At 47.6% G+C, this 23,092-nt stretch overlaps 1 protein-coding gene across 1 annotated transcript in view; it reads right to left on the bottom strand.

The window, feature by feature from the left end:
* The window catches only part of LOC132831420 (receptor-type tyrosine-protein phosphatase H-like), a 107,152-nt gene that overhangs the window by 38,203 nt on the left and 45,857 nt on the right, over positions 1-23,092 (bottom strand). The window contains exons 3-10 of the mRNA XM_060849561.1: positions 22,791-23,024; positions 16,831-17,109; positions 15,374-15,652; positions 13,911-14,189; positions 12,454-12,732; positions 10,998-11,276; positions 2,159-2,437; positions 212-484 (exon numbers count right to left, since the gene is read on the bottom strand). Coding sequence (XP_060705544.1) covers positions 212-484; positions 2,159-2,437; positions 10,998-11,276; positions 12,454-12,732; positions 13,911-14,189; positions 15,374-15,652; positions 16,831-17,109; positions 22,791-23,024 — 2,181 coding nt within the window. The remainder of the gene's footprint in view (positions 1-211; positions 485-2,158; positions 2,438-10,997; positions 11,277-12,453; positions 12,733-13,910; positions 14,190-15,373; positions 15,653-16,830; positions 17,110-22,790; positions 23,025-23,092) is intronic.

The following is a 23,092-nucleotide window of genomic DNA, read 5'->3' on the forward strand; positions in this document are numbered from 1 at the left end:
TCTCCTCACACCTTCCAAATACAGTCATTTGGCATGAGCCTGATTCCTGCCCCATTTCACTGTTGAGATACAACAGCCTAACTCCCGGTGCTCTGAGGGCAATCAACAGGAGCTGGCTTTAGGTCTCCTCCCTTCTGGCTCGCAGTTAGCGGCTTCTTCCACTGAACCCTTAGTGAGGGACTGTCCCTTTCGAGGATGCGGGGTAACTTACTTGTGGTGCCATTGACAATCTCAGGGGCACTCATTGTCTTCTCTGGAGTGACTGCCTTCACTGCCAGTTCATATCTGAGCCCAGGTTTCAGGGCTGGCACTTGGAATGTATTCCCTCCAATGCAGTAGGTCTCAGTGGAAGGTTCAGTATCATGCTTGACTGTAATATTGTACATGTACGCAAGGACTCGTGAGTCATTCGGTACTTTCCATGTTATCACCAATGTCTCGGTTGTCCTGTTCTGCACAGACAAGCTGGTGACCAGAGAAGGATCTGCAATAGAAAGGGCAGGGAGAGGGAGAGTTCATTCATGGGTGACACCTCAGACTCTTGTTTGACCCTGGGTGTTATGTCCACCTCCAGTCATGGATTGTTCTTTGGCCACTGGGAGAGATTGTTCACAGTAACCACATCCCCTCCCACCCTCCACCCCACTTCTTCTTCCCTCAACCCATGCTTTCCCTCCTCCCACAGCTCCCCTTCCCCCAAATCCCTCCCCTCTTCCTAACCACCTCGCCTCCCCACACCTCCCACCACCTCCCTCACATCCCCATGACCCCACTACTCCACAACTCCTCCCCCGCACATCCCAACCCCCACAACCTCCTGTCACCCCCACATCCAACCCTCACCTCCCCTCCCCACCACCACCCCACCAACCACACTACATCCCACCCCAACCCCCCTCCATCCCACCACTCCCTACACACCCCCATCACCCCAACTCCCTTCACCTCACCCCCCAAACTCCCCTCTCTCCACCTCCCCTCCTCCCCCAACACCCCTCCCCTCCCACCACCTCTCCCCCACCTGCCTGCCCAGCTCCCCTCCCCCACCTCCCTTCCCCTCCTCCATGCCTCCCCTCCCCTCACACCTTCCTCCTCTCCCCTTCACTTGCCTCCCTTACCCCCCAACCTACCTCCCCAAACCCTCACCTTCCCTCCCATCAGATGCCCAGACCCAACCTCCCCTCCCCAACTATCGTCATCCCAGCCTTGCCTCCCCCATGTCCCCTCTCCCCACCCAATCTCCCCTCCACCCCACCCCCTCCCCTTCCCCAAATCCCCTCTGCCTCACCCCACTGCTCCCCTCCCCCCACTGCTGCCCTCCCCTCCCCATCTCCCCCAACCTCTCCACCCATCCGCCACCTCCTCATCTCTCCCCTCCGTTCCACCTCCCCTACTCTCACCTACACTCCCCCTCACCTCCCATTGCCGCCTAACCTCCCCAACCCCACCTCGCAGCCACCACATCTCCTCCCCAACTCCCCTTCCCCATGCCCCCACCTCCCCACCTCCTCGCCACCCCAACCTCCCCTCCTCCCCACCTCCCATCCCACGTCCCTTCCCCCACCTTGTCTGCCGACCCACCTCTCCTCCCCCCAATTCCCCTCCCCCAAAACCCCCACCTCCTCTCCACCCCCAACTTCCCTCCCTCCAAACTCCCCGATCCCCACCCCCACCCCAGCACCACCATCTCCTCCTCCTCCTTCCTCCCCTCCCTTCTCCTCCCCCATCTCCCCTCCCCTCCCCCCCTCCCATCTCTACCCACAGAGCCACCGTGCCAACAGTGGTGACATGCAAACCTTCCACTGAGCTTGGGACAATTCCCAAACTACCTCGTGGTGTATCAGGATCAGAATAAGTAGCACTCATAATGTGTCCCCACCTGCTCCTGGTTGAGTCTGGACAGTGACTAGTTATTTGACCCAGTGGGACCTGCCTTCCCATTGGTTCACAGACTCAACAGAACAGTCAAACCGGGCACAGTGTCCTGGCTGACTCTTCGCCCGCTGTCCATGCCCCTGAGAATGGGTGCACTATCCCAGCTGGTGCCCACCACCCTCAGCAATCTTGGAACTGGCTGCGTTTGAAGGCAGGATTAACCCCTTCCCTCACCACGGCCCTGACGAGTGGCCATCTCCCTATAGGGCAGAGGGTAACTTACTTGTGGTGATTTGCACGATCACGGGGTCACTTGGCATGTTCTCCGGAGTGACTGACTTCACCGTCAGGTTGTATCTGAGCCCCGGTTCCAGGTCTGGCACTTGGAACACATTTTGTCCTGGTGCAGTGGAGTAGGTCACATGGAAAGAGCCAGTATTGCTTTCGACTGTAATATTGTACATATACTCAGTGGCTCGCTTATCACTGGGCGCTGTCCATTTTATTGTCAGTGAGTCCGTGGTCCTGCTCACCAGAGACAGTTGAGAAACTGTGGATGGATCTGTGAACAGAAAGGCATGGATGGGGTTAGTGTGGTCCAGACTCAATGAGCTGCTACAGGATGGTGTTTGTGAGCTAGCTCCAGTTTCCCTGTCACCCTGGAATCAGATACTGAAGCTGATCTGTCTTTTATCTCCAGAATGCTGCCTTTATTGCTGCAGTGATTGCTGCTTAACTTAAGAACTAGATCTGGTTAATGAAGTATTGAAAGATCCAACAAAGTATTTATTATTTCTCACCATTACCTACAAAGAATAGGAACATAAAAGATAAGAGCAGGAGGAGGCTATTCGGCCCTTCGAGCCTGCTCTACCATTCATTGTAATCATGGCTGATTGGCCAACTCAATCTTGCTTCCTCCCCATAACCTTTGATCCCATTTGCCCCGAGTGCTATCTCTAGCCACCTCTTGAATCCATTCAATGTTTCGGCATCAATTACTTCCTCTGGTCATGAATTCCACAGGCTCACCACTCTTTGGGTGAAGAAATGGAAATCAGCATCCCAAATGATCTACTCCGAATCCTCAGACTGTGACCTCCCCCAGGTCTGGACACACCCACCATCAGGATCATCCTCCCTGCCCCTGCCCTGTCTAGCCCTGTTAGAATTTTATGAGGCTCTATGAGATCCCCTCCTCACTCATCTAAACTCCAATGAAAGCAATCCTAACCAATCAATTTCTCTTCATACACCATGATACATAGTATCTGGGCGAATATGAGGCTATTTGGTTGCAATCAGTAGGAGTCTGAGACCTTCATACCCTCATGCAGAGGTGAAGTCATAAGCATGGCATTGAAAGGACTTTTTTAGAATCCCTACAGTGTGGATACAGGCCCTTCAGCCCAACAAGTCCACACCAACCCTCCAGAGAGTATCCCACTCAAGCCCTATTCCCCATTACTGTACATTTACCTCTGACTAATATATCTAACCTACACATCAATCCACCTAAACTGCACATCTTTGGATTGCGGGAGGAAACTGCAGCACCCAGAGGAAACTCGCATAGACACTGGGAGAATGTGCAAACCCCACACAGACAGTCACCCCAGGGTGGAATTGAACCCAGCTCCTTGGCGCTGTGAGGCAGCTGTGTTAACTACTGAGCCACCATGCCGCCCCAGTATACTGACAAACTGTCATGAAGACATCACACATCACGAAAGGACCCACATCTGACACACATTTTGATCAGAGGCATAGACACAGCTTTGTCAGTACAGCAGCTTATCTCTGAGATGAATCCAAGGCAATTTCTCAGCACCATAACTGAGGCATCATCAGAGGCACCATCTTACAGATAAGGCTTTAAACCAGGAGTCCAGTTGGTGCATCAACTGGAAATAGATCAAAAGCTTCTCTTTGGAGAAGAAATGGGGAGTTCTCCTCAAATTCCAAATGTGCATTTCTCCTGCCAATCAACTGGAGATAACCATCAGTCTATGGGCTCCATGCCACAGAGTCAATGAGTCATACAGCACAGAAACAGACCCTTCGGTCCAACTAGTCCATGCTGGCCATGTTCCCAAACAAAACTAGTCCCAGCTGCACTTGTCCCTTGTCCCTCCAAACCTTTCCTATTCATATACTTATCCAAATGCCTTTTAAACATTACCCAAACCCACCACTTCTTCAGGAAGGTCATTCCATGAACAACCCTCTATGTAAAAACTTTGCCCCTCATGTCTTTTTAAAGTCTTTCTCCTCCCAGCTTAATTGTATGTCCCCCCAGTCTCGAAATCCCCCATCAGATGGAAAGGGCGAAGATAGGATCAGAAGGAGCCATTTGACCCATCAAGCCTGTACTGCAACTCAATGCCAATGGGATTGGTCTCTGGCTAAACTTAGTCTGTATGGCTTTATTTGTTCAGGAATGAAAATGCATCAATCTCAGGTTGAACGCTTGTGATTTATGGACTATCAGTTGTAGTTTGCAGAAGAGAGCTTCATCTGGTTCATTAAAGTCATTAAGGGAAGGAAATCTGCCATCCTTACCTGGTCTGGACTACACGTGACTCCAGATCCAGTGTTAATTGTTAACTACCTCATAGGAAGTGCAGTAAAGAATGGCCCAGCAAGCAACACCCCCATCCCATGAATGAATAAAAGTAAAATGCTTATTGCCCAATCTTTGTGGAAATGGTTCCCAATTTCAGATGTAGATAAGGCATTCTGCCATTGCAATCAGTGAGGCTGTGCTGGCAAGGTGAGCCTGACTGGTTAGGGAGCTGTTGCCTGTTAATGCCAGGGAATTATTCCGGCACTATGGCAGAGTGAATGAGCTCGGAGTTTGGTGAGCTTATGTTTCAGTGTTACCAACTCTGATTGCAATGCCTTGGCTGCTCACACTCAACAATCAGCAGTCCTTTCTCACGTAAATCGTTGTGGTCATTTGAAATTTGGTATTCTCGTGTTTGCCCTGATGAGTGTAAAGCTTTGGAAGCTCTATCCATCTGACAACATTCTCTGGGAGCATCTAGAGAACATGCAATGCTCAAGCAAGCACCTTTCTCTTTGTTCACACCATCAGTACTAAAGTGAACTCTGCTCCACCTCTCTTGTCACTTTAACCGATGGATGGTAACTTATTTGTGGTGCCTTCTATAATTTTGGGTTCACTCAGTGTGTTCTCCGGAGTGACTGCCTTCACTGTCAGGTTATATCTGAGCCCGGGTTTCAGAGCTGGCACTTGGAACACATTCTGTCCTGGTGCAATGCTGTAGGACGCAATGAAATACTCAATATCATTTGTAACTGTGATGTTGTACATGTAATTGGAGGCCCGTATATCAGTTTATTGTCAGTGACTCTGTTGTCCTATTCACCACAGAGGGATTAGAGACAGCCGTTGGATCTGTGAACAGAAAGGTAGAGAAAGGGTTAATGCGAAAGGCTGTTCATCCTGTGTGTTCACGGGCACTACGGCCAGTGGACCAGGTCACCTAATGAAGGGGCAGCTCTCCGAAAGCTTGTGATTTAAAATAAACCTGTCGGACTATACCTTGGTGTCGTGTGTCTTCTGATCTTGTCCAGCCCAGTCCAACACCAGCACCTCCATGTTATGGTTATAATTTAAGACTGAGATGAGGAGGAATTTCCTCTCTTAGAGGTTTGTGAGTCTTTCAAACGCCTTGCCAAGAGAGCTGTGGGGATGCCTTGTATATATTTAATAGAGATAGATTTGTGACCAGTCGGGGAATCGAGGGTTACAGGGAAAGGGCAGGACAGTGGATGTGAGGTATGTCGGATTCTATTGAGTGATGGAGCAGTCTGGAGGGGCTGAATGGCCTAGTCCTGTTCCTATTTCTTACGGTTTTCCAACAGTTGCTACTCTTCACAACTAATTAATTGACGGTAAGGAGTCTCGAATAATATGAAATGCTCAGACAGATAACATCTGGAAAGCCACACCCACAGACCAAACTACAAAAGCAACCACCCCAACACACACAAAAGAAGTTGCATCAATACACTGTTCAAAAGGGCCACAACACACTGCACACACCAGAACTGCAAAAAGAGGAAGAAGGACACCTATACAATGTATTCGCCAAAAACGGATATCCGCGCAATTTCATCAACAGATGCCTAAGGGAAAGACAACGGAATGAGGACATACCTCAACCTAAAGGACTAGCCACACTACCATACATCAAGAGCATTTCCAAACTAACAGCCAGACTACTGCGACCACGAGGACTCATAATAGCATACAAACCAACAGGCACTCTCAGACAACAACTCATCAGGATGAAGGACCCGATACCCAGCATGAGCAAAACCAATGTAGTGTACAAAATCCAATGCAAGGACTGCACAAAACACTACATAGGACAAACAGGAAGACAGCTAATGATCCGCATCCATGAACACCAACTAGCCACGAAACGACATGACTAGCTATCCTTAGTAGCCACACACGCAGATGACAAGCAACATGAATTCGACTGGGACAACACTACTATTATAGGACAAGCCAAACAGAGAACAGCCAGGGAATTCCTAGATGCATGGCACTCATCCACAGATTCAATCAATAAGCACATCGACCTGGACCCAATATACCGGCCACTGCAACGGACAGCTGGAACTGACAACCGGAAGCGGCAGATTCAAACCACTATAAATGCCGGAGGAAAGATCACAGAAGTGCTTCACAGGAGGTTCCCAAGCACTGAGGATGTCACCTAGACAGGGGACAAAACGTCTGCAACACAAATTCCCAGCTCGGCGAACAGAACCACAACAGGTAACATCTCTCTTCCTCCACACGATGAGCAGTAATGTGAGCTCTGCTCTGGTCTCTTCTGCTCCCATTATTGTCAGTCTCGATTCTTTTGCAAAGCTCCTGTTCAGATCCGTCAATGCACTTTCTCTTGAGCATGTTATTTTAACTCTGTATCCATGATGAGCTCTAACTCCAGGCACAGGAGATCCAATTGGAGATTGTCTCTACTGTTAAAAGGAGGGGGGGTGATTGCATTAGAAAGAGTGTAGAGGAGATTTCCTGTGAGTGGAGGGCATGTGTTATGAGGGAAGTAGGAATCGACTGGGATTGTTTTCTCTGGAGCAGTGATAATTAAGAGTGTAGTATTTCAGGTGGTTTTACTGTTGCGTAATAGGGCCAGTATTTATTACCCATCCCTAATTACCCTTGGACTGATGGTTCGCTGGGCCACTTCAGAGAGCAGTTCAGAGTCAAACATATTCCTGTATCTCTGACGTAGGCCAGACCAGGTACAGATAGCAGATTCCCTTCCCTAAGAGGCCTTAGTGAACCAGTTGGGTGTTTACAATAATTAGACTAGCTTTTAATTCCATATTTTTTAAAATGATAATTCAAATTTCAACAGGATTCAAACCCATCCCTCCAGAATATTATGAAGTCTGGATTACTGAATTAGTGACATTTCCCTCCCTGGAGAATGGAGATGTTAATGAGATGGTTATGTGTAACTTGATGCATGTAACAGTCATTTGAAAGGGACTGTGAAGAGCAGATGGTATCGTCTGTACAAAAGAGAGACAGACAATGAATCCAGGGAGTGGTACTGTGTGCAACAGGGTCAATGAAAAAAGGTTAAAAGCTGGAAAAGCACAGCAGGTCAGGCAGTATCTGAGGAGCCGGAGAATCGACATTTGGGGCATAAATCCTTCATCATGAATGTGGTGGTGGTAGGGGGAGTGGATGTTGAGATTAATTGGAGGGTGGGGGTGGGGGTGGGGTAGCTGGGAAGGCGATACATAGATGCAGGTGGGGGGGTGATGGTGATAGGTCGGAGTGGAGGGTGGAGCAGATAGGTGGGAAGGAAGATGGATAGATAGGACAGCTCAAGAGGCGGTGCCAAGTTTGAGGGTTGAATCTGGAATGAGGTGGGGGGAGTGGAGGTGAGGAAACTGGTGAAGTCGACGTTGATGCCATGTGGTTGGAGGGTCCCAAGGTGGAAGATGAGGCGTTCATCGTCCTGGCATCAGATGGCTTGGCTTTGGCCTTTGGAGGAGGACCAGGCCTTGCATGTCCTTGGAGGAGTGGGAGGGGAATTTGAAGTGGTTGGCCATGGGACGGGGAGTTGTTTGATGCATTAGTCCCAGAGATGTTCTTTGAAACGTTCCGTGAAAATCTCTGTCGGATGTGGAAGGATCCTTTGGAGTCTTGGACAGTGGTGAGGGGGAGGTGTGGGCGCAGATTTTACACTTTCCTTTGAAGCCTTGGACGAACATTGGTAGAGATTTTCCTGCACATCCAAACAGCTAGTCTACTGCGCCCGTTGCTCTCGATGTGGTCTCCGTTACTTTGGGGAGACAGGACGCCAAGTTGCTGAACATTTCAGAGAACACCTCTGGGACATACACCCCAAACACCCCCACTGCCCTGTGGCTGAACACTTCAACTCCCCCTCCCACTCCACCAAGGACATGCAGGTCCTGGGCCTCCCTCCACCACCAAATCCAAGCCACCCGATGCCTGTAGGAAGAACATTTCATCCTCCACCTTGGGACCCTCCAACCACACAGCCTCAACATCGACTTCACCAGTTTCCTCATCTCCCCTCCTTCCACCTTATCCCTGGACCCAACCCTCCAACTCAGCACCGCTCTCTTCAACTGTCCTACCTGCCAATCTTCCTTCCCACCTATCTGATCTCCTCCCCTCTGACCAAGCGCCATTACCGCCCACCTGCATCTACCTATTTCCTTCCCAGCTACCTCATCCTGACCCCCACCTTCCTATTTACCCCTCAGCCCCCTACCCTCTCCCCCACATTCTTGACGATGCCCAAAATATTGACTCTCTTGCTCCTCAGACCCTGCCTGACCTGCTGTGCTTTTCCAGCGCCACACTTTTGACTCTGATCTCCAGCATCTGCAGTCCCCACTTTCTCAATAAAAGGGTTTGACAGTGTGAGAGAGCGATCACTCACAGTTGAAGGGGAAACCTGTTAAAGTCATGAACCACCAGTGGACACCATTGCAGTGTGCACACTCCAACCTAAATCCACCAGCTTCTCACGACAACAGAAGCCACTAAGGTTACAAAAAGCACTACGTGGATACAGAGTCGTAGAGATGTGCAGCTTGTTCCAACTCGTCCATGCCGACCAGATCTTCCAACCTAATCTAGTCCAACTTGCCTGCACCCGGATCATATCCCTCCAAACCTTCATAGCTATATACCCAACCAAAAGCCTTTTAAATGCTGTAATTGTACCAGCCTCCACCACTTCCTCTGGCAGCTCATTTGATATACGCACCATCCTATGTGTCAAAAAGTTGCCCATTAGGTCCCTTTTATATCTTTCCCCTCTCACCCTAAACTTATGCCCTCTAGTTCTGGGCTCCCCCAGGGAAAAGTCTTTGTTTATTTATCCTATCCATGCCCTTCATGATTTTATAAATCTTTATAAAGTCACCCTTAGCCTCTGATGCCTCAAGGAAAACAGCCCTAGCTTATTCAACCACTCCAATATTGTTAAGCTCCATCAAGCTTCTGATGGGCATGAAACAAATGGATTGTTGTAAGAAACACCCAGCTGGTTCACCGATCCCTGCCAAGGGAGACATCGTTTTGCCAATTCGGCTCCATGTGACTTCTTACCCACAGCAACATGATCAGCATTCCATTCAGTGGCACATGAGGTCGTTGAAAATAGGCCATTCAGCCCCTTTAGCTGTTGCTCTGAAATCCAACAAGATCATGGCTGGTCTTCTACCGCACAGGCCATTTCCCATGGTCACCCCCATATCCCATGATGTCTCTCATATCTCAAAATCTATTGATCTCCGACTTGAAGATACCCAATGACTGTGACTCCACAGCAACTCCTCTCACCCCCTCCCCATACAGAAAATTCCAAAAATTCACCATCCCCACTTTGAGTGAAGAAATTCTTCCTCATCTAAGTCATTTTTAATTCATTCATGGGATAAGGTCATCTCTGGCTAGGCCCAGCATTTAATGCCCATCCCTAATTGCCCAGAGGGCAGTTAAGACTCAATCCTGTTGCTGTGGGTCTAGAATCACATGTAGGCCAGACCAGGTAAGGATGGCAGATTCCCTTTCCTAAAGGGCATTAATGAATTAAATTGGTCTTTCCTGACAATTCGACTCTTCATCCGAGATTATTACTGAATTACAACTTCCACCATCTGCCAAGGCAGGATTTGAATCCAGGACCTTATTATCTGGGTCTCCAGATTAATCGTCCAGTGACAATACCAGTAGACTTTTGACAACCCCATAAAGGCAGTCACAAATGCCCTTCATCTTATCCTGAAGCTGCTAGATAGGGTTACGCCTGAAACATTGACTCCTCCACTTCCTGATGCTGCCTGGTTTGCTGCATTCTTCCAGCCTCCTGCTTGACCATGCCCTAGCCCAGCCCAGGGAAACACCCTACCCCTCAATGACCCCTGTAAGAATTGCACATGTTTCCATGGGATCAACTCTCTACTTGATCCTCGTGAACAGAGTCCTGGTTTCCTCAATCTCTCCTTGTTGAGGTTGTAGATTGAGCATCATCCCGTTCTCAGGGGCCTTTGTGGATGGACAATGAACGCTGGCTTTGCTACCTCCTCAAGAGTGAACGCAGAGAGACCAGCATCTCCAAATTCCCATGGAATTGTGGGAGCAATGCGCAAACCTGAGTAGTTGATGAGTCACTCCATCCTGCTGGCATCAGTCATTCTGTAAAACCACACACACTTCCTCAAGAGCAACTTACAGTAAACAGTGTCTACTCAACAATAGAAACCCATCATGCCCCACCCCTGTCCTCACTGGGCACCACATTACCACTTTCCAATGAGTTTAACTAGACCCTCAATTGTTTACATTTCTTTTTCATTTTTAAATTTTTTCTTTTTTTTCAGTTTTATTATATTTTTACTTTTACCCTCGATTGTTTATTCAGCTCCACCTCAAATTCCATTGGCTGAGGTACTGAGGCCAATTCTGCCGCTCCAATCACTGATCCCACCTGACGTCACTGTGCAGGCTGGACTAGCCAACTGGAGCCTCAGCCTCCTGTCTCTTTCAACGACGGAGAGTAACTTACTTGTGGTGCCTTCTGTAGTCTTGGGGTCACTCAGTGTGCCCTCGGGAGTGACTGCCATCACTGTCAGGTTATATCTGAGCCCGGGTTCTAGACCGTGCACTTGGAACACATCCTCTCCTGTCCCAGTGGAGTTTATCCCAATTGAAGATCCAGTATAGTTCGTGACTGTAATATTGTACGTGTAATTACGGACTCGTGCATCATTGGGCTCTGTCCAGTTTATCGTCAGTGACTCTGTCGTCCTATTCACCACAGAAAGACTGGTGACCGGAGAAGGATCTGTGATCAGAAAGGCAGAGAAAGGGTTAGAGTGAGTCTGTATTGGCAGTCATGGTGTCACTGGCTAGAATCCACATTTATCACCCAGCCCTAATTGCCCAGAGAACAGTTAAGACTCAATCCTGTTGCTGTGGGTCTAGAATCACCAGTAGACCAGACCAGGTAAGGATGGCAGATTCCCTTTCCAAAAGGGCATTAATGAATCAAATTGTTTTTTCCTGACAATCCGACTCTTCATCCGAGATTATTACTGAATTACAAATTCTACTATCTACCAAGGCAGGATTTGAATCCAGGACCTTATTATCTGGGTCTCCAGATTAATCGTCCAGTGACAATACCAGTAGACTTTTGACAACCCCATAAAGACAGTCACAAATGACCTTCATCCTATCCTGAAGCTGCTAGATAGAGTTACCCCCGAAACATTGACTCCTCCACTTCCTGATGCTGCCTGGTTTGCTGCATTCTTTCAGCCTCCTGCTTGACCATCCCCTACCCCAGCCTAGGGAAGCACCCTACCCCTCAATGACCCCTGTAAGAATTGTGCATGTTTCCATGGGATCAACTCTCTTCTTGATCCTCGTGAACAGAGTCCTGGTTTTCTCAATCTCTCCTTGTTGAGGTTGTAGATTGAGCATCATCCCATTCTCAGGGGCTTTTGTGGATGGACAATGAATGCTGGCTTTGCTACCTCCTCAAGAGTGAACGCAGAGAGACCAGCATCTCCAAATTCCCATGGAATTGTGGGAGCAATGCGCAAACCTGAGTACAGAGCAGTTGATGAGTCACTCCATCCTGCTGGCATCAGTCACTCTGTAAAACCACACACACTTCCTCAAGAGCAACTTACAGTAAACAGTGTCTACTCAACAACAGAAACCCATCATGCCCCACCCCTGTCCTCACTGGGCACCGCGTTACCACTTTCCAATGAGGTTAACTAGACCCTCAATTGTTCATATTTCTTTTTCATTTTTAAATTTTTTCTTTTTCTTCAGTTTTTTTTAATTTCACCCTCGATTGTTTTTTCAGCTCCACCTCAAATTCCATTGGCTGAGGTACTGAGGCCAATTCTGCAGCTCTAATCACTGATCCCACCTGACGTCACTGTGCAGGCTGGATTATCAACTCAGCCTCAGTCTCCTGTCTCTTTGACTGACAGAGAGTAACTTACTTGTGGTGCCTCCTGTAGTCTCGGGGTCACTCAGTGTGCCCTCGGGAGTGACTGCCATCACTGTCAGGTTATATCTGAGCCCGGGTTCTAGACCATGCACTTGGAACACTTCCTCTCCTGCCCCAGTGGAGTGCGTCCCAATTGAAGATCCAGTATAGTTCGTGACTGTAATATTGTACGTGTAATTATGGACTCGTATATCATTGGGCACTGTCCAGTTTATCGTCAGTGACTCTGCCGTCCTATTCACCACAGAAAGACTGGTGACCGGAGAAGGGTCTGTGATCAGAAAGGCAGAGAAAGGGTTAGAGTGAGTCTGTATTGGCAGTCATGGTGTCACTGGCTAGAATCCACATTTATCGCCTAGCTCTAATTGCCCAGAGGACAGATAAGACTCAATCCTGTTGCTGTGGGTCTAGAATCACCAGTAGGCCAGACCAGGTAAGGATGGCAGATTCCCTTTCCTAAAGGGCATTAATTAATCAATTTTTTTTTTCCTGACAATCTGACTCTTCATCCGAGATTATCACTGAATTACAAATTCCATCATCTGCCAAGGCAGGATTTGAATCCAGGACTTTATTATCTGGGTCTCCAGATTAATCGTCCAGTGACAATACCAGTAGACTTTTGACAACCCCATAAAGACAGTCACAAATGACCTTCATCTTATCCTGAAGCTGCTAGATAGAGTTACCCCCGAAACATTGACTCCTCCACTTCCTGATGCTGCCTGGTTTGCTGCGTTCTTTCAGCCTCCTGCTTGACCATCTCCTACCCCAGCCCAGGGAAGTACCCTACCCCTCAATGACCCCTGTAAGAATTGTGCATGTTTCCATGGGATCAACTCTATTCTTGATCCTCGTGAACAGAGTCCTAGTTTCCTCAATCTCTCCTTGTTGAGTATATAGATTGAGCATCATCCCATTCTCAGGGGCCTTTGTGGATGGACAATGAATGCTGGCTTTGCTACCTCCTCAAGAGTGAACGCAGAGAGACCAGCATCTCCAAATTCCCATGGAATTGTGGGAGCAATGTGCAAACCTGAGTACAGAGCAGTTGATGAGTCACTCCATCCTGCTGGCATCAGTCACTCAGTAAAACCACACACACTTCCTCAAGAGCAACTTACAGTAAATAGTGTCTGCTCAACAACAGAAACCCATCGTGCCCCACCGTGTCCTCACTGGGCACCGCGTTACCACTTTCCAATGAGGTTAACCAGACCCTCAATTGTTCACACTTCTTTTTCAATTTTAAATGTTTTCTTTTACTTCAGGATTTTTTTTATTTTACCCTCGATTGTTTATTCAGCTCCACCTCAAATTCCATTGGCTGAGGTACTGAGGCCAATTCTGCCGCTCCAATCACTGATCCCACCTGACGTCACTGTGCAGGCTGGATTACCAACTGAAGCCTCAGCCTCCTGTCTCTTTGACCGACGGAGAATAACTTACTTGTGGTGCCTCCTGTAGTCTCGGGGTCACTCAGTGTGCCCTCGGGAGTGACTGCCATCACTGTCAGGTTATATCTGAGCCCGGGTTCTAGACCATGCACTTGGAACACATCCTCTCCTGTCCCAGTGGAGTGCGTCCCGATTGAAGATCCAGAATAGTTCGTGACTGTAATATTGTAAATGTAGTTATGGACTCGTATATCATTGGGGTCTGTCCAGTTTATCGTCAGTGACTCTGTCGTCCTATTCACCACAGAAAGACTGGTGACCGGAGAAGGATCTGTGATCAGAAAGGCAGAGAAAGGGTTAGAGTGAGTCTGTATTGGCAGTCATGGTGTCACTGGCTAGAATCCACATGTATTACCCATCCCTAATTGCCCAGAGGACAGTTAAGACTCAATCCTGTTGCTGTGGGTCTAGAATCACCAGTAGGCCAGACCAGGTAAGGATGGCAGATTCCCTTTCCTAAAGGGCATTAATTAATCAAATTTTTTTTCCCTGACAATCTGACTCTTCATCCGAGATTATTACTGAATTACAAATTCCATCATCTGCCAAGCCAGGATTTGAATCCAGGACTTTATTATGTGGGTCTCCAGAATAATCGTCCAGTGACAACACCAGTAGACTTTTGACAACCCCATAAAGGCAGTCACAAATGCCCTTCATCTTATCCTGAAGCTGCTAGATAGGGTTACGCCTGAAACGTTGACTCCTCCACTTCCTGATGCTGCCTGGTTTGCTGCGTTCTTTCAGCCTCCTACTTGACCATCCCCTACCCCAGCCCAGGGAAGTACCCTACCCCTCAATGACCCCTGTAAGAATTGCGCATGTTTCCATGGGATCAACTCTCTTCTTGATTCTCAAGAACAGAGTCCTGGTTTCCTCAATCTCTCCTTGTTGAGGTTGTAGATTGAGCATCATCCCATTCTCAGGGGCCTTTGTGGATGGACAATGAACGCTGGCTTTGCTACCTCCTCAAGAGTGAACGCAGAGAGACCAGCATCTCCAAATTCCCATGGAATTGTGGGAGCAATGTGCAAACCTGAGTACAGAGCAGTTGATGAGTCACTCCATCCTGCTGGCATCAGTCACTCTGTAAAACCACACACACTTCCTCAAGAGCAACTTACAGTAAACAGTGTCTACTCAACAATAGAAACCCATCATGCCCCACCCCTGTCCTCACTGGGCACCACATTACCACTTTCCAATGAGGTTAACTAGACCCTCAATTGTTTACAATTCTTTTTCATTTTTAAATTTTTTCTTCTTTTTTCAGTTTTTATTTTTTTATTTTACCCTCGATTGTTTATTCAGCTCCACCTCAAATTCCATTGGCTGAGGTACTGAGGCCAATTCTGCCGCTCCAATCACTGATCCCACCTGACGTCACTGTGCAGGCTGGACTAGCCAACTGGAGCCTCAGCCTCCTGTCTCTTTCAACGACGGAGAGTAACTTACTTGTGGTGCCTCCTGTAGTCTCGGGGTCACTCAGTGTGCCCTCGGGAGTGACTGCCATCACTGTCAGGTTATATCTGAGCCCGGGTTCTAGACCATGCACTTGGAACACATCCTCTCCTGTCCCAGTGGAGTGCGTCCCAATTGACGATCCAAAATAGTTCGTGACTGTAATATTGTATGTGTAATTACGGACTCGTATATCATTGGGCTCTGTCCATTTTACCGTCAGTGACTCTGTCGTCCTATTCACCACAGAAAGACTGGTGATCGGAGAAGGATCTGTGATCAGAAAGGCAGAGAGAGGGTTAGGGTGAGTATGTACTGGTAGTCATGGTGTCACTGGCTAGAATCCACATTTATTACCCATCCCTAATTGCCCAGAGGGCAGTTAAGACTCAATCCTGTTGCTGTGGGTCTAGAATCACCAGTAGGCCAGACCAGGAAAGGATGGCAGATTCCCTTTCCAAAAGGGCATTAATGAATTAAATTGGTTCTTCCTGACAATCCGACTCTTCATCCGAGATTATTACTGAATTACAGATTCCACCATCTGCCAAGGCAGGATTTGAATCCATGACCTTATTATGTGGGTCTCCAGAATAATCGTCCAGTGACAACACCAGTAGACTTTTGACAACCCCATAAAGACAGTCACAAATGGCCTTCATCTTATCCTGAAGCTGCTAGATAGGGTTACGCCTGAAATGTTGACTTCTCCACTTCCTGATGCTGCCTGGTTTGCTGCGTTCTTTCAGCCTCCTGCTTGGCCATCCCCTACCCCAGCCCAGGGAAACACCCTACCCCTCAATGACCCCTGTAAGAATTGCGCATGTTTCCATGGGATCAACTCTCTTCTTGATTCTCAAGAACAGAGTCCTGGTTTCCTCAATCTCTCCTTGTTGAGGTTGTAGATTGAGCATCATCCCATTCTCAGGGGCTTTTGTGGATGGACAATGAATGCTGGCTTTGCTACCTCCTCAAGAGTGAACGCAGAGAGACCAGCATCTCCAAATTCCCATGGAATTGTGGGAGCAATGCGCAAACCTGAGTACAGAGCAGTTGATGAGTCACTCCATCCTGCTGGCATCAGTCACTCTGTAAAACCACACACACTTCCTCAAGAGCAACTTACAGTAAACAGTGTCTGCTCAACTACAGAAACCCATCATGCCCCTCCCCTGTCCTCTCTGGGCACCGCGTTACCACTTTCCAATGAGGTTAACTAGATCCTCAATTGTTTACATTTCTTTTTCATTGTTAATTTTTTTCTTTTTTTTCAGTTTTTTTAATTTTACCCTCGATTGTTTATTCAGCTCCACCTCAAATTCCATTGGCTGAGGTACTGAGGCCAATTCTGCCGCTCCAATCACTGATCCCACCTAACGTCACTGTGCAGGCTGGACTAGCCAACTGGAGCCTCAGCCTCCTGTCTCTATGACCGACGGAGAGTAACTTACTTGTGGTGCCTCCTGTAGTCTCGGAGTCACTCAGTGTGCCCTCGGGAGTGACTGCCATCACTGTCAGGTTATATCTGAGCCCGGGTTCTAGACCATGCACTTGGAACACATCCTCTCCTGTCCCAGTGGAGTGCGTCCCAATTGAAGATCCGGTATAGTTCGTGACTGTAATATTGTACGTGTAATTACGGACTCGTATATCATTGGGCTCTGTCCAGTTTATCGTCAGTGACTCTGCCGTTCTATTCACCACAGAAAGACTGGTGACCGGAGAAGGGTCTGTGATCAGAAAGGCAGAGAGAGGGTTAGGGTGAGTCTGTATTGGCAGTCATGGTGTCACTGGCTAGATTCCACATTTATCACCCAGCCCTAATTGCCCAGAGGGCAGTTAAGAGTCAACCATATTGCTGTCAGACTGGAGTCAGACTGCCCTCCCTGAAGGGCATTAGTGAACCAGATGGGATTTTCCCAACAATTGCCAATGAATTAATCACCATCAAAATCACAATGCCAGATTTCCACCATCTGCTGTGGTAGGATTTGAACCTGAGTTCTCAGAATATCACCTGGGCTTCTGGATTAACAGTCCAGTGACAATACCATGACCTGTAGATAGCTGCTGATGTGGTTTATTGGTGACCCTATAATCAGAGAGTGAACAGGCTTAAGCAAACATTTTGTGGGACTCATATAACATGGAAAAGGCCCTTCGGCCCATCAGCTCTGCATCAACCTATCTGCAGATAGTGCAGGTTGGAGATCGCAGAGTTGGTCAAATCTGTTACAAAACTCTCTGCACAGTGGTTAAGGGCAGCACAATTTCTAACTCCTAAGACTTTGTCAACATCATGGCAAAGTGCCAGTTGCCAAGTGAGACCAATCCATAAAACAGACCCCCCCCGTTCCCCCGGCACCTTCTCAAAGAGGAGTTCTGCTGGTTCCCTGACAAACCTTTTGTAAAATAGAAGCTTATTATCATGTGTAGTTTTCCATGAAAAATACAGTGAGAAGTTTAATAACTGCCCCACCGCGACACCGATGTTAACGACAGAAGTCATACGGAATAACAAAAGTGAAGCTGAGATAAAGTTAGACACAGTTCAGCCTATTTAGAAATGATAGAAGATGCAGCTGGGATGAGACCACTATTCCAGGACAGGGAAGGCCACATTAGGCCACTGGAATACTGGGGCCGGATGCCTCAGTGATGAGTCGAGACCAGCTGCCAAGCCACCGGGATACCTGGATGCCGAAGGTGAAGGTGGCCTCCACAGACCTCTGTGCTGAGAGACCACTGGACACGATCTTGTCTCAGAGCCAGGAGAAGTCTTCCTCTAAGGACCATCTGTTAGAGATGGCTGATCCGTTCATTTCTTTCCTCGTTCAATCCAGCGTCACCGAAGACTAACAATCTCTTCCTCCTGCTGTGTGTTATTTTGGGATCTTGCTGTGCACAAGGCTGTGACAGCAGCAACTGTACTTTAAGAGGGGTACCATGTCTGTCACAAGGAAGTGAAGGTGATATCATACGCAAATGTGTCCTTCAGGGAACTCAGCTGGTAATGGTCATCAGATGGCTCATCATCTCTCACTGCACAGAGTGAACCCTCACAGGGGTGACAGACCCTTTAAGAAAGTGGAGGGTAACTTGCATCCTGTGCCCTTTAGATTCCCTAGCTCAACCATAATCTATGTTGAATCGTAAACTGCCTACAGTGTAGGAACAGGCCATTCAGTCCATCAAATCTATACCAACCCTCCAAAGGGCATCTCATTCAGACCCAAACCTCCACCTTATTCCTGTAACCCTGCATTTACCATTGCTAACCCACATAGTCTGTATAGACCTGGACACTATGGACAATTTAGCATTGCCAATCCACGCTAACCTGCATATCTTCAGACTGCGGGAGGAAACCAGAGCATCTGGAGAGAAACCACGTAGATACAGGGCGAATGTACAAACTCCACACAGACAGTCACCCAAGGCTGGGATTGAACCCAAATCCCTGGTACTGTGAGGCAGCAGTGCTAACCACTGAGCCATCATGTCACCCCAATGACAGAGCAGGTTCGATGGGCTGAATGACATACCAATGCTCCTATCCCCTATGTTCTCAGGAGCACGCACTGAGCAGACTGACTGTATTCATCACACGGAAATTGAGGAGAGGTTGGGTATGTTCAGCCTGGGTGGCACATTGGCTCAGTGGTAAGCACTGCTACCTCACAGCGTCAGGGACCTGGGTTCGATTCCACCCTCTGGGCGACTGTCTGTGTAGAATTTGCACATTCTCCCCGTTTCAGGTGCTCTGGTTTCTTCACACAGTCCAAAGATGTGCAGGTTAGGTGAATTGGCCATGGGAAATTGCCCATAGTGTTCAGGGATGTGTAGGTTAGGTGCATTAGTCAGGGGTAAATATAGAGTAATGGGGAATGGGTCTGAGTGGGTTAGTCTTCGGAGGGTCAGTGTGGACTTGTTGAGCTGAATGGCCTGTTTCCACACCAATGGGATTCTATGGTTCCTGGATTTTCAAAGAAGGAGATGCAACTTTATTGAAACATATAAGGTTCTTGGGTGACTGGACGGGGTAGATGCGGAGGGGTTGTTTTCCTTTGTGTGGGAGCGACTAGGACCAGGGGCATAATCTCAGAATAAGGGGTCACCTATTTACGATAAAGATGGAGAGGGCAATTTCTCTCTCAGAGGGTAGTGACTCTCTGGAATTCTTTACCAGACAGGGCTGTAGAGGTTGGGTTACTCAGCATATTCAAGGCTGAGTGGGACAGATTTTTAATTAGTCAGAGAACTGCAAATCTCAGAATTGTTACAGAGCAATAGGAGGCCAGTCAGCCCATTGTGCCTGCACTGGTCCTATCCCTTACTGTCAATCTCCTGCCTTTTCCCACTTCCCTGCTCATCATTTCTATCTAAATCATCATCTAAATCCCTCTTGAATCCCTCATTTCACGTGGGGTCTGGAGTTGGAAGCAGCAGAAAGTGGAGTTGAGTTTGATTAGATCAGCCAAGACTTTGATGAATGGTGAAGCAGATTCGATGGGCTGAATAACCTACTTCTTTTCCTACAACTCTTATGGTTTTAAGGTTGAAACGTGCCAAACAGCTTCTACAACAATGGAGTGAAGCTGAAAACTCCCAGTGACATTGATAACTGTTTGAAAATTGTGTATCACCAGGTGGTGTCAGACAGCCTCTTCTGTGTTCCCAGGTTAGATGGTTGTCTCACTGTGTATCACTTGGAGTTTCATAACCTTGTCTTACTGTGGATGTCAGCAACTGGGGTTGATGCCTTGTGTGATATCTCTGCAACGTGTAGCTACTGAGTGGGTGCAGGAGAATCACTGGGCGCTGGGATAGCTCCTATTGCTATATCCTAGCTAAGAGAAATATTATTGCAATCGGTCTCTGGCAGATCACTGAAGGTGGAATGCAGACACTGAGCTTTAAGTATGACATTGAACCTGGTCAGAAATGTCCACTCTTTATGGATATATTGAACTGAAGAATTCAGACCAGACTCAAAAGGTTAACTCTGTTTCTCTCTTCACAGATGGTGCCAGATCTGCTGAGTTTCTCCAGCACTTTTTTTGTTTCAGATTTGCAGCACCTGCAGGACTTTGCTTTTATTTGAGTAGCTGTGAATGTCTCCTTGACTCCATTTGCAATTCTTCAACATTTAAGCTTACATCACAAAGATTAACAACACAAAGTGACATTTTGGATAAGATACAAGGTTTGGGGGCACGGTGCCTCACAGCACCAAGGACCTGGGTTCGATTCCACCCTCGGGCGACTGTCTGGAGTTTGCACGTTCTTTCTGTATCTGTAAGGGTTTCCTCTCCCAGTCCAAAGATGTGCAGGTTAGGTTGGACTGGCCATGGGAAATTGCACATGGTGTGCAGGGAAGAGCAGGCTGAGTGGATGTGCCATGGATCACAGGAGTAGGATAGGTGCAGGTGGCCTACTCTTTTGAGGATTGTGTGGATTGTGTGGATTTGATGGGATGAATGGCCTGCACTATAAGGATTCTATGATTCTCATGCTCTGGAGTATAGCATAAGCTAGTACTCAAGGACTGGTCTAATATGTGGTCAATGTTGTGTGAGGGATTGAAAGGGTTAATACCTGAGGACTACTTTAATCAGCACCCAATATTGAATATCACAGAGAGCCCAGCGGGAGAAAGGCATGGGACTGTAAAGGAGTAAAGACCTAACATCCATATCCTCCGATGTAAGTGTCCATTCTATCGATGTCACTTGTACCTTGTTGCTAACATACGATGAACTCCACCTTTGTTTAAGATAAGTGCCTTTTCTTGTCAGATCAGCGAGTGGTTTTCCAACACCATACTAGACCCAGCAGCTCCTGAAAGAGGATGGTCATGACAAACCTATCCCGCAGTGGGCAATAGTGCCAGTAGCCTCATACAACACAGTGGTCTGTGCCCATTCATCAGGGCACCTCCCCCCACACTGAGATGTGAGGTGGATGGAACCCATTGTTTGGTGTAAGGAGTGAGGTCTGTGTGACGTGTGTTGGTAGAAGTTCCTCAGCTGCATCCATGCCAGCCCTGATTCTCACTGCACGATTTGGATCCCTCCCTGTCCGGTGCTGTCCCTTTACAGCCCAAGATGGAGTAATTACTTAAAAAGGAAGCTTTTCCTCCCAAAACGAGGGGGGCGCAGTTTAAAGATACAGGGTAGGCCATTTAGGACTGAGTTGAGGAGAAATGTCTTCACCCAGAGAGTTGTGGGGCCTGTGGAATTCTCTCCCACAGACAGTGGTTGAGGCCAAAACATTGAATGTTTTCAAGAAGGAGCTAGATATAGTCCTTAGGGTTAAAGGGTATGGGGGAGAAAGCGGGAACATGGGACTGAGTTGAATGATCAGCAGAGTAGGATTGATGGGCCGAATGGTGTACTGTACCTATTTTCCATGTTTCTGTTTACATTGACCTTTTCTGTGAATACCTCACAAAACAACAACTCAAAATGCCAGTAGTTGAATGGCAGAGTAGGCTCAAAGGGCCAAATGGCTTACTCCCGTTCCAATTCTCCATGTTTCTGTATGTCAAGATGATTTTTTAGTACAATGTGATGGGGGGGGGGTATGGTATTATCGCTGGATTGTTAATTCAGAAACTCCAGGTCATGTCTGGGGGACACGGGATTTGAATCCTGCCAAAGCAAATGGCAGAATTTGGATTCATTAAAACAAAATCTGAAATTAAGTGTCTAATGGTGACTATGAATCCATCATGATTGTTGGAAAAACCCATCTGGTTAAATAATGTCCTTCAGAGAAAGAAACTGCCATCCTCACCTGGCCTACATGTGACTCCAAGGAAAAAGTGAGGACTGCAGATGCTGGAGATCAGAGCTGAAAATGTGTTGCTGGAAAAGCGCAGCAGGTCAGGCAGCATCCAAGGAGCAGGAGAGTTGACATCATGCCCGAAACGTCGGTTCTCCTGCTCCTTGGATGCTGCCTGACCTGCTGCGCTTTTCCAGCAACACATTTTCAGTACATGTGACTCCAGACCCACAGCGATGTGGTTGACTCTTAACTGCCCTCTGGGCAATTAGGGAGGGGCAATAAACGCTAGCCTAGGCAGTACTGCCCTCATCTTGAGAATGATTAAACAAAAATGACTGTTGGTAGGGGTTGGCACTTTCAGTTTTGCTGCTAACATCAACATCTTAAGATAGATGTTGAAGTTAGCATACAGGAACCTTTCATGATTGAGATCTCTGACCAATTCCCAGATCTTCCCACAAGTTCCCCAATTACAGGACCTTTAGTAACACCATTGTACCAATCTACTCACCAAGTTCAGACAAGGGAGTGAGAGAGCTTTACAGTAAGATGAAGTGTTTTACATTAACCACAGGAAAGGTTTCAGTAAATACTTCAAAGCACACCTTTAAACAGAACTTACTTGTCGTTCCTGACCGTACTGTGTTGCATGTGTTATTCCCGTATTCAATGTGAATTGAAACAGTGTAGTTCATCCCTTTTGCCAAACCATCGAATATCAAATAGCTGCGGCTCTGATTGGCTGTTTTTGTGACATTTTCCAAAGTCACCTGAATCAATTTAAGATCTTCTGTCAGATTTGTCCAGCTAACGTTCAGGGCTGTGGTGTTCACAGGTAGAACAGAGACTGCTGTATCTTGAAAGGGAAATGTAAATATAAAATAAATAAATACATTTTGTTAAAAACAACTGAAGGACTTATCG

Source organism: Hemiscyllium ocellatum, chromosome 33, assembly GCF_020745735.1.
Source record: "Hemiscyllium ocellatum isolate sHemOce1 chromosome 33, sHemOce1.pat.X.cur, whole genome shotgun sequence".
Classification (NCBI taxonomy): Eukaryota; Metazoa; Chordata; class Chondrichthyes; order Orectolobiformes; family Hemiscylliidae; genus Hemiscyllium; species Hemiscyllium ocellatum.